The sequence below is a fragment of the Aedes aegypti genome, chromosome 3 (genome assembly GCF_002204515.2).
Source record: "Aedes aegypti strain LVP_AGWG chromosome 3, AaegL5.0 Primary Assembly, whole genome shotgun sequence".
NCBI classification, from domain to species: Eukaryota; Metazoa; Arthropoda; class Insecta; order Diptera; family Culicidae; genus Aedes; species Aedes aegypti.
This window is the reverse complement of record NC_035109.1, coordinates 289,860,450-289,873,348: the sequence shown is the minus strand read 5'-3', so window position 1 is coordinate 289,873,348 and position 12,899 is coordinate 289,860,450. Positions and strand designations below refer to the sequence as shown.

The 12,899-nt window shown below is 38.6% G+C and overlaps 1 protein-coding gene across 2 annotated transcripts in view; it reads right to left on the bottom strand.

Annotated features, from left to right (window-relative positions):
* LOC110678439 overlaps nucleotides 1–12,899 on the bottom strand; it is a 273,909-nt gene that overhangs the window by 118,687 nt on the left and 142,323 nt on the right. For both annotated transcript variants that reach the window (XM_021851329.1, XM_021851328.1), the window contains one exon: nucleotides 12,351–12,469. In XM_021851329.1, coding sequence (XP_021707021.1) covers nucleotides 12,351–12,469 — 119 coding nt within the window. The remainder of the gene's footprint in view (nucleotides 1–12,350; nucleotides 12,470–12,899) is intronic.

Sequence of the window (12,899 nt, the reverse complement as noted above, 5' to 3'; positions counted from 1 at the left end):
TGACCAGCCCAAAATTCGGCTGACTGTGGATCGCAATGGACCGATGCACGAGTTCACTAATTTGACGTTTGAGCGGTGCCGAATTCACTGGTTTCCATGGTCACATAAATAACATGGCACCGCTAATACGTCAAATAATGAACCCGTGCATAGGTCCATACGCGAAACGAAGAAAAAGCACGCAAGTTGAAAAAATGCGTCCGTACACGCGCGCAGCACACTACGATTTCGCATATTAATTATTGTACGGTTTCTTTCAAAAATTTCAAATCAATTTTTGTTATTGAAACTGTGAACAAATGGAGAAAACGGTAGAAGAATCAGTGGCAATGCATACGGAGAATTTTTCTGAGTAATCTATGTGAAAGTTACGGGAGCCGAAGGTAGTAGCGTTGGAGTGCTCTATGATTTTCTAGACCAAATTCTGAAAAAAGTCTTCTAAGCATACATTGAAAAATCGCTGGTAGCATCCCTGGACGGGTTCGTAAGTATTTCAGCAGGAATCTCCGGAGATATTACAAGGATATCAACTTTCTAATTAATTAGGATTTCGATATATAGAAAATTGAAGAAAAAATGTTACTAGAAGCTCCTAGCGGATGAATTTTCAACCGGATGCTTTACTGCTAAATCGTTTTTGATCTGTTGAGCAACATTGCAAAAGTCATCTACTTTCTAGCTCATCAAGATCTCGAGATAAAATTTAAAAAAAAATGTTACTGCAGTAGTTTCTCGATTATCTTACTTCTCCGTGTTATCGCATTTCCCCTTTTTTTTCTTTACTGAAAAAGTTCTTGAACTGTGCTCAGCTGCTTGAGCAGTGATGCTTCTAAGTGTTGAGTGTGTGTGTTTTATAATACTTTACGTAACTACTTAATATCTAAAGCCCTACTTTGCCAACCACTAAGGACTGTTCATTTTATAAAGTGGACACTTTGTGTATGCTATATCGTTTTTATTTATTGATAAAATCATAATCGGTTTTCTGTACATCGTTCGACTATTATTCTGCAATGCTATTAAAATATAAGATCTTAGAAAATGCTTTTGGTTGAAGAGCTAAATAGTTTTTCCAAAAACTCCTAAGAAAAGCTATTCGTCAAAGTTTAATATTATTTTTCGAAAAACAAAAATCCTAATTTTTATTAACAAATTGTATGTTTGTATCCTTTACTATCCTACTAAAGGTATAGTTTTAAAAAAATCAATTATGTAACACCATTCTCTGACATTAGGTAGCTTTAGTGATTTACCCATTTATGGTCAAATTTGCTGATACTCCATCCTTTCACTCCCAGCAAAAAAGAAAAGTAAAAACCGTGTTCAAAACTAGTTTAGTTTACTAATTTACGTTTGTACAAATAAACGAGAGCTAAATCGTGCGTTTAAACCACAGTCCTAAGTACAAATTTTACTGTTTATGGTAGTTTTACTGAAAAGTCTCATACTTCTAAAACCGTGTACGCATATTTATCGATCTACAGCAAATTGTAAATGGTTTTCTCCGAATATTTCAATTGGTAATCTCAGAATCACATATTATAAAAAATAATATGTGAAAAATAAAGTCGATTTTATTACAGCAGTGTTGCCAATTCTTATGATTGCCAATGTACTTTGAAAGGTCTTCCAAGAATAAAGCAATTGTGTTTCTATTGTGCTTTAAATGTGACGTGGGCACTTAATAACTTACCTTACCAGTCAGGCTAAGACCTGGGTGGCCTCTGCTGTACGTAGGAGACGTCACCATTCGACTCGGTCCATGGCTGCCCGTCGCCAGCCACGCATTCTGCGAAGGGTCCGCAGATCGTCCTCAACTTGATCGACCCACCGCTGCGCACCACGTCGTCTTGTGCCGGTCGGATTGTTTTCGAGAACCATTTTCACCGGGTTGGTATCCGACATTCTGATGACATGCCCGGCCCACCGCAGCCTCCCAATTTTTGCGAGGTGAACAATGGTTGGTTCTCCCAGCAGCTGGTGCAATTCATGGTTGATCCGCCTTCTCCACGTTCTGTCTTCCATCTGCACTCCGCCGTAGATGGTCCGCAACACCTTCCGTTCGAAAACACCAAGGGCGCGTTGATCCTCTGCACGTAGGGTCCATGTTTCGAGCCCATAGAGGAGTACCGGTCTAATCAGCGTCTTGTAGATGGCCAACTTCGTGCGATGGCGAACTTTGCTCGATCGGAGCGTTCTGCGGAGTCCAAAGTAGGCACGATTTCCAGCAACGATGCGTCTCTGGATTTCTCTGCTGGTGTCGTTTTCGGCGGTCACCAGTGAGCTCAAGTACACGAATTCTTCGACAACCTCGATTTCATCACCGTCAATATGAACTCGAGGTGGGGGGCGTGCCGTGTCTTCTCTTGAGCCCCTCGCTATCATGTACTTCGTCTTTGACACATTGATGTTCAGTCCGATTCGCCTAGCTTCAGCCCTTAGTCGGATGTACGTGTCCGCCATCGTCTCAAAGTTGCGTGCAACAATATCAATGTCGTCGGCGAAACCAAGTAACTGAACGGACTTTCTGAAAATCGTGCCACTCGTGTCTATCCCCGCTCTTCTTATCAAACCCTCTAAAGCAATGTTGAACAGTAAACACGAAAGGCCATCACCTTGCCGTAACCCTCTGCGAGATTCGAAGGGACTCGAGAGTGTCCCTGATACTCGGACTACGCACATCACTCGCTCCATCGTCGCCTTGATCAATCTTATCAGTTTGTCCGGGAAACCGGGTGGGTACATTGTATTCGCGGCATTTCTGCAACACCTGGCGGATGGCGAATATCTGGGCACTTAATAAGTAACTCTATGCAGGCATAACTTACTTTTCATATTAATGCTATATTAGGACTTTCGTCAGGACGTACTTTTAACCAAAATATTCTACTCATGTCAGTTATCTTCAAATTTAATATAGTTTTCTCTAAAAAATAGAGGGGGAAATGATTTTATTATATCTGTAAAATTGTTGTTCCAAAAATAACTTGATTTTTTCCACTAGGCTTCTGATTGATGATGCTTTCGAAGAACAAGCCTTTTCTGAAAATAAAAAATATAAATTGTCGAATTTTCCAGCCTAACAATCATTGATTTTGATCACCTCCAAACTCGACCGTTTTAATCGTTGTTCCATATTCGTGTGAAATTTAATTATTAAGGAGAATTTTTATTATTACAATATTGTACAATACTAGTCGAACGATGTGCAGAAAATCGATTGAAATTTCATTGATAAATTTAAGAGATACAACATGCAGAAAGTGTCCACTTTATAAAATGAACAGTCCTTATTATACAAGTATTGAAATTATTCTGTAAAAATGTTGAAAATATTAGAAGTTCAGTACACAGATAAACATATTTAAATTCCAATGTAGTGTGAACAGCAGAATATAGTTAAAATAAACCAAATTAAAGTATTGTTACAACATCACGTTTAATTTTTAACTAAATTTTCCAGAATGTTACATGATCGTGTAAATTTAAAGTGCATACGATTGAAAAATGAGAGATTTTTCGTCCAAATATGTGCATGAAAATAAACTGAAATTTACAACATATCTTTTAGCTGTGTAGCTTGCTTAATCTTTGGGAAAAAAATCCCCACGTTCAATCTCTCGAATTGGTAGTAGATTGCTTGTGACCATGATGTTTCACTTCCGGGAATCTCATAGTTCTTGACATTTATCTTAGTACGAAAGAGAAAATCCAAGGACAAGGGTATTATTAGGAAAGATTATTAAAAGTAGTAAATATCGAACACAATAGGCATGCATATTTCAGAGGCCACCTGTCGACTTCAATAGTTACCCAGTCGAGTTGAGTAACAACTGTCCAAAAACTCGTCTGACTGAGTCATGACGAGCGAGTTTTTTGGTCGACAATAATTCTATTCGAGTCAGATTGGGCTTATGAAATAGATATTCCTTCCATATTGTGACCCGCGTCGTGATTTAAGAGCAAAGTGGTGGCCCGCATAACCAGTTAGGCTGAGGACTACCACTGTTACAGTAGAAGCTATGCCCACACATCCGGGGAAGTGTGTATTTAATTAAACTTTTTTGAACACTTCTTCATCACACGTAATTGAGCAAGTGAAATTCGTTTAATTTCGCGCGGATTTTGTTCATCCGACTGACTATCCATTGTTGCAGCCATCTTTGGATTCCAGGATGTTTCACCTTAACCGTTGCGGTATGTAACAGCAGCAACATCCAAGTCACTTGAATTGTTGCTGGAATAAGAGTTAGTTCATTTTGTTATGAGCAAAATGTTAGTTTTATTCAAAATCATAAAATTTTCACTTTATCTCGCACAGAACCAGAGCCGACTCTGGTGCTCCACGCTGACAACGGTGTTTGCTTCTTGACTTATGGCTTATTTCACGCGGTGCGACGGACGGAAGACTTGCAGGCAACATCATTTGGAGTAAACGCAGATGCCAAAGCCAGAACGACATCTGAGACCATGGAGAAGTGATAGTGCAAATACAGTAGACAAGTGAGCTTGCAACTGCGGAAAAAGTGGTTTCTATGGGAAGAAGCGATGAAAGAAGTTGAAGTGGCGCTCGGGAAAGAATATGTTTGTTCTTTTCCTTCGACTGACGAAATAAAAAAAAGCGTTTAATGCTGTTGGTTTTTCGTAGGAACAGTTGTTGAAATTGAAACAGTGGTAATAATGACTTCAGTGTTTGCTTCTTGAGTTTTCAATTAATTTTGTTACATCATTGTAAAACTATAGTTCAGGTTTCATTGGTTCAATGAATAGCCTTCAATCGACATAGTTTAGTTGCATATACGTTCAAACATCAAAGCTCTTAGACTCGACTCCAAATTTTATACATTCAAGAAAAAATACAAAATTTCTTAACAGGACTCCTAATTCACTTTTATTCTAAGTCTTACGTTTGAAACTATTGAAAGTTCAAGTTCTAACCTTTCAAAACTGCCATATGTCACTACTTTAAACAAGACACAATCCACATAATCACTCAACCGTAGTATTATTAGCTCAGTTTGATAAATTTCTTGTCACATCCACTTTGATTCATTAAGTCCATCGCATCAATAACTTACTATCAGTGCTAACCAATACCACCCACATCATCATCATCATCACCATCATCATAATCGAACTTGACACGAACCCGGAGCTCGGAAATCTCAGAACCAAGGATCCTTCCGCTTGGTTCAGAGTGATGTAGTTCAGGTCGTCAGGATCAGCCAAACCACACTCAATCAATCGATGTTCCGTGTAGCCAAGTCGCCAGTCGAGAAAGGAAACTATGCACCCATCGTACATCCTCATCGTTCGTTGGTGGCTGGAAGGGGGGGGGGGGGGAAGAAGCAAAACCGCTTGTATCAAATTTGTCCTGATTTTGACCTCAACCTGGTGGGCGGGGAAACCATGGCTCAGACCGGCCCTAACCGCACAGCTGGTGCAGGAATTTGTCCATCGAGTGTTTCGCCTTTGGCTCGTGTGAAATTTGTATCGAAAATGAAGTTTAATGGAGGGTTGAGTTGAAAGGGGGGGGGATGCAATGGGATGTTATAAATATGCAAATTCAAACGATTTGTCATTTGGTCGTTTCTGTCCTGATTTGCAATCGAAGATGGTTTAGTTGGGGACAATCCTTGCCAGAGAGGAAACCACATAGAGATGAAGTTCTCTGTGTGTTTAACGACAAAATCTTCATTGAAGGAAATTTGCCACCCTCATTTTTTGTAATTTTTTAATAAATGATATAGTACCAAATTTGATTTTCATTTACCTAAAGGTACAACACTTAACAGCTCGTTGATTTATTATCATTATTCCTTCCTAAGATTATTTGTGTCAAAGGTATTCGAAATTCTGACCTCCTATATATGTGTATGCAATTTATCTTACTTACCAACCGGAAATGATGAAGAACTTTTGCATTTTTTTTTTTCAATCTTTGCCGCAACCACCAAAAAGAAGCGACCTCCGTAGCGGAAATAAATATCTTCGATACAAATTGATGTTATGTAATTTGCGTGGCGCACCCTCGTTTGGAATCGTTTTTATGGAAATTGATTTTTCCTCACCACTCCACCACCCACTCCTTGGCTGCAGCAAATTCGAATTCGAATTCGATCCTATCCGATTTGGAAGTCGTAAATTGAATCCCTCAAGATTGAATAAATTTCGTCTGATTGCATCTGGCAAACTTGACTGCCACTGGGCACCGTTTCTTGCGAGGACTCGGTTTTGCTTCTCCCAGGTGCCGCCACTGAAGCATGTTTATTTAAATCAATTTTCACTCGGCAGGCTGCACTGTGGGCAGTTTTCACACCAACTGGTGACCAAAAATATGTTTTGCCGTCTTATGTTTATGAATTTTGTGATTAGGATACAAACTTGATGTTATATTTCCAAAATATCAGTTTTGGTGACAAAATTTGTGAGACTGGCTTTTGAATAAGGCCTATAATAAAATAATGAATTTTTACTAGTGATGACTTTAGGCCAATTTGGAGACAAAATGTAAAAAAAACATCGAAATTCAAAACGTCGAATGCCTAAATATCAAAAAGTCAAAGAGGAAAAAATCGTCAAAACAAGTCAACTTGCAATTGGTTTGGATTTGCTCTGAATAACGTTTGGTACATCATATTAAGAAAATAATACTTCCAACAAATTTACAAACCCTTCAATTTATTCATTTCGTCATTTTTTTCTTTCGATGTTTTCTCTCTTCAACGTTTGTGAAATCACTCTGAATTCCTTTACCCATGCAACAAAAGTGCAATATCAAGCTTTCGATTGTTTGTTCCGATTGAGTTTCCAATGTGTTGTAAGGAATCTTGTATTCATTCGGACGACGCCCCCAATTTTCGACAGGAACATTGAATAAGAAGAAACATGAACAAGCTTTATGCAGCCCACAGACGCTCAGACGGATTGACCAACATTGAATCCGCCCCTCAAGTTACTTAAATCGATTTATGTAGATGCGACCGTTTGACCAACTGTCTTGGCAGTTTTGAATTCTCTCGGAAAGTCTAGTGGATATGTGATTGTTATTTTGCTGAATTATGTGGCTGTGGAGGAAATAGCCTTTTAGGTAATCCTAAAATATCTGCGGAAGTTCATTCAAGTATACCTCTAAGGATAGTATGATTCCTCAAGAAATTCCTTCAGAGATCGTTCCAGAAATTACTTCAGAAATTTGAACAACAGTCCTTCAGCTATTCATCTACGTATTCCTCCAGGAAATCCTTTAGAAATTCCTCCAGACATTTCTTTGAATTATCACTGTAAGAATTCAATAAAAAATACTTGGCGCAATACCTAAGGAATACCTGATGATTTCTTGGCGGTGCTATACCTGGAAGAATCTCTTGGGAAGATACTACTTCTTTTGAAAGAATACCTGAAAAAAATACATGAACAAAATTATGCAAATATACTGGCGGACTATCTGGTGGAATTACTGCAGGATTATCTGGAAAATCTACTGAAGATTTCCTTGTTGAAACCATGAAGGAATAACTGAGAAATTGATGAATAGATAATCTGTGGAATTCACGAAAAGAAATCATGAGAAATTCCTGAAGAAATACTTGAAATACCTGAACAAAAACCAGAACAAAATTTTACTCATACTTCCGGAGAAACTAACTACGTTAAGTGATTTTCTGCATTTGAATTTTAGTCGATTGTCAAAGTTGCAGCCTTTTTTTAGTTCAAACTCTAACATAATATCGTGACGGTCGCAACATTTTAAATTTTAAATTGACATCCAGTATATTGCCGTAAGACGTAGTTAACGTCAAAAAACAGGAGAAGCATATGGAGGAATATTTGAAAGATTCTATATAAAGAAAATTGAGATGAGGAATTACTGCAAGAATCTCTGAAGTAATTCCTCCATACATCTTTTGGAGAGTTTCGAAAGAAATTCCTGGAGGTATTTCTGGAGAAATACTGCTAGAAACACCTGGAGAAATCTTTGCAAACATTCCTGACGATGGAATACCTGGAGGAATCGTTGGAAGAAATTCAAGAGGGAACTCTGGGCGTATCTACAGAGGAATTCCAGGAAGAATCTCTGGATAATTTCGGAGTAATAGTTGGGAAAATTTCTGCAAAAAATCATGGATAAATTCCTGGATTATTACCTGGAGAAATATTGAGAGGAAGCAGCACAATGAAAAATTTTGGTTAATATGAACTGAACAAATGGCTCTTGGCTTCTTCTTCTTCTTAATGGCATAAACATCCCCACTAGGACAGATCTTGCTTCTCAGCTTAGTGTCCTTATGAGCACTTCCAAAGTTAATAACTGAGAGCTTTTTTTGCCTTAGTTGCCATGTTTGCATTCGTATATCGTGCGGCAGGTACGATGATACTCTCTATGGCCAGGGAAGTCAAAAAAATTTCCATTACGAAAAAATCCTGGACCGACTGGGAATCGAACCACCTTCAGCATGGCTTTGCTTTGTAGCCGCGGACTCAAACCACTCGGCTAAGGAAGGTCCTTTAGCTTATTTCAGTTAAATAAACTATTGTTCAACTACTAATGTTACATGGGAATTCATGTAGATATTCTTGAGCAATTTCTGTGTGATTTATTAGAAAAATTTGTGAAGGAATATTTTTAAGAATTCTAGAAATATCTGGCCGAATATTTGGAAGGAATCTCCTTAATGAACTTCTGGGAAAATTCCTGGAAACTTTTGGTGGAAGCTAAGAAGTAATTTCAAGAGGAAAGATTGTAAAAAATCATAAGCAATCTCTGGAGGAGTTTCTAAAGCCCCTTTTGCGAATATTTCTAGACAGAATCCCTGGTGAAATACTTGTAAAAACCCTTGCAGCAATTCCTACACAAATTCCTGAAACAAATTGTAGAATATTTCATGGGAACCATCCCGAAGGAATTCGTTATAGATGTTCTAGAGGAACTAACTACTGTTTGAATTTCTAGGGGAATTGCTGGATGAATTTTTAAATAAATTACTGCAAAATCTGTGGAGCACTTTATGGAAGAATCGTAGAGGAGTATCTGTAGGATTTTCTAGAGGAATCCTGTGTATGAGATTAAATGAATAAATCTTGAAAAGCATTTCTGTGAGGATTTGTTGTAGAACTTATAGTAGAATCGCTAGTGGAATTTCCAAAGCAATCCCTGTACGCATCCCTACCAACAGATTGATACAGGGATTCCATCAAAACTTCTACCAGGAATTCTCCCTATCAAAAATCTTCCAGTGATTCGATTCTAGCCCATTACCCCGAATGCCATTAACCCGAACGCTATTGCCCTAAATTCCAAAACCCCGATCGACCCATCACCCCAAATGACATTTTCAATAAATTCCTCCAGTGTTCCCTTCAAAGATTTTTGCTGGTACTCATGAAAGGTGCCTACGAGGCGTTAGTCCTAGGATTTCTTCAAGAATCTACCAGAAATTTCTTTGAAGATTCCTAAAAGAAATATCCTTCAATTCCTTCCAGTATTTCTTGAATTATCTTGGAGAATCATTTAGGAACTACTTCAGGGATTGTTTTCGAAAGATCTTCCAGAGATATGTTAAGAAATTTCAAAGAAATGCTTTGTTTATTCCTCTAAGTAAATATCAGTTGAATCCCTGGATGATCAATTTTTTGGAATTTTGTAGAAGCTTCATGATGAAATACATAGAGTAGAGAAGGGAAGAGTTCTTAGTGCAATCCTTCACATTTTTCGTGGTAGATTCGCTCACGGAAATATTGGTGGTTTTTCAAATGATCAATGAAATGAAATCAATGATTTCTCGATTGTTGACGACTTCTAGAATAAACATTTTTGCTAAAACCGCTTTGGAAAATTTTATTTAAAAAAATCTTGTTTTACGAGTATTTTATTCAAAAAGCTCTGTAACTCTTGAACAAACGTTTATACAAAGTTGGTGTCTTAGAAGAAAAATTATCAATTACCATTATCTACAACTTTGCTGAAGACTGCTACTCGATTTGAGTAAATAGAGAAAAAAAAATTCTAACACTGCACTGCTAGGTGGATAGATCGCAATTATTTTTTTTTTTCAAAATAAAGTTTGAGCGATATCCTGCAACTCTTTAGAACATACCATCCTTCTAAAATCACGTTTAGACATTGAAAACTAAAAAAGATTCTAAAGATCTCGTGATGGAATCCCTGGAGGAATTCCTTGTTTAAAACCCAGAAAAACTCTGATGGAAGTTCTAAAAGTACTCCTGATAGAAAACCTATAGGAGCTTCTGAAACAATTTCTGTAGGAACTCCTGATGGAATCCTTGGAAGAACTCCTAAAGAAATTCTTGAAGAAACACCTGATGGAATCATTGGAGCAACTCCTTATGTAATCCATAGAAGATCTCCTGATAGAATCCCTGGGGAAATTCTAGGTGGAATCCCTGATAGAACTTCTGATGAAATGCCTAGAGGAAATCCCGATCCTTGGAGGAGCTCCATGTGGAGGTCTTGAAGAAACTTCTGATAGAATCCTGGGAGGAATTCTAGATGAAATCCCTGAAGGAGCTCCTCATGGACTCCCTAGCAGAACTTCTGATGATATCCCCAGAAGAAATCTTGATAGAATCCCTAGAGAAACTTCCGATGGCATCCCTAGAAGTAATCCTAAAGAAGCTCCTGATGGAATCTTACGAGGAATTCATAATAGAAACGTTAGGAGTACTCCTGATAGAATTCCTGGGCAAACTCGTGTTAAAATCATTAGAATACCTCATGATCCCTGTAGGAACTCTTGATGGAACACCTGGAGCAAGTTTAAATGGAGTTCCTGGCGGAGTCTCTGAAGCAATTCCTGGTGGGATCCTTACAATAACTTCTGATGAAACCTTTTGAAGTTCTTCTGATGGATTCCCTGGAAAAAGTTTTAAAGGAATCTCGTGAGGAATTTCAGGTGAACTTTCGGAAGGAATTACTAAAGGAATTCTTACAGAAATTGTTAGTTAAATCACTGAATAAACTCTTGATAAAATTTCTCGAGAAACAATGGAAGGAAACCTGGTGCAATCATGAAGTAATTACCAATGAAATTTGGCAGAATTTCTGCTGCATTATCTAGAGGAATTCCTGGTTTAATTCCGGGAGAAATTTCTTGTTGAATTTTTGATGGAATCACTGGTAGAACTGTTGGTGGATGTGTTACAGAAATAGGATAAAGATTTTGGGAAAACGCTAGTGCAATATATAGAAACAATTCTAGAGCGCACATTTGCCAGGACACCATGGCGTCGACGCTTCGTAAAATCACGTATTTTTACTTGGCACCCATCTGCATTGGCAGTTCATGGGACGTCGAAGCTTCAATTCGACATGCTGACGTCGATGTTCGTACAACATTCCAACAGACAGTACGATCAGTTCGTCAAATATTTGGCTCCGCCCACCAGTGGTTTAAGCTAAATCAAACTCATTTAATTTTGACCGACCAACTCGCCAACCGTCAAATTGGTTCGTCAAGCAGCATCACACACGTCTGTGGACTATATAGATATATATAGATTAAGCCGAAATAGATCAGGGCATCCGTGTCCCAGTCTTAGTTTTTTTTCTTTTTCACCTCCTGCGCTTTTTAAGTTCCGAATAATACGGTATATTTTCAAGATTCTTACAGTCAATAGATCTCTTTAAGTTATTGCTACCAGCTGGGAAAACAAACGGTATTGTTCGGAAGAAGATCTTGTTCAGATATTACAGTAATATCTTGAAAGAAGATTATTTTTAAGACTTTTGACCCCGAATCGCCCATAGTGACCTGCTGGGGAGCAGCATTGCTAAATTATTTGTTGTGCAACGACGCATACTAATGTGTATCTGATTGGTTCGCAGAACGAACGAATACATCGTGGAGATCACTTTTATCAAGAACAATAAACGATGATTTAATGTTTGGTTCAGCCAAAGTCCTGACTCGATTTTCGGAGTTTCTCAGTGGCAGGTGGGATTCACAAGAGAACGATTTTTCCCAGGAATTTAGGACTATGCCCTCCCCTCTCCTAAAGAATGGCGCAAAAGTGTGACGACCATTCGCACACGATGCGATGAATTTGAGTTGATGCTTATTTTGTTTTGCCTTGGCCGGAAAGTGCCGAAATCACGTCCCTCTCTCGGAAAGAACTTATTCACGACGAGTTTCGTTTGAGTAAATTGCGTTTGTGAATTGGGTGTGCAGACGTGTGCGTTGCCAAAGCGTTGCGTCAACTTCAAGAGGAGAGGTCCCACCACCAGCTGGATGCAGAGATATTTTGGGTCACGTTTTCGGTTTTGGCACGTTGTGAATGATTATGTTTCGGGGGTAGAGAGAGAATCGAAATGAGGGGTGGAGTATACTCACTTTCTTGATCCGGCCACCTCTTCCACTATGCAGCGATTTCTCAGCCATCGACATGGAGAGATTGTCCAATAGCTAGATGCTGCACTGCGTGCCCATCCCTCTTCGGGGTAGAGAAGGACCTGTAATCAAAAGGATTATTAAGATTAGTTGGATGATAATGATGTGAATAGTGTTCAATACTACAATTACGAGAGGAGTCAATCAGTAGGACGACAAGTAGTCGAGCAATCGACACTGAAGAAGTGGGTAAGTCGCTGACCAAATAATTTACCCTTCTAGACATAGAGAATTCGACAGTGTTTGGCATGGAGGCTTAATCGTAATATTAAGAAAAAACTTTAATTTTCCAACATACATTGTTAGAATAATCTAAAGTTATCTGTAAAATCGTACACTTCAGGTTAATTATCATAACTGCAGGTATGAAAAGCCTTCCTTAGCCGAGTGGTTAGAGTCCGCGGCTATAAAGCCATGCTGAAGGTGTCTGGGTTCGATTCCCGGTCGGTCAAGGATCTTTTCGTAATGGAAATTTCCTTGACTTCTCTGGGC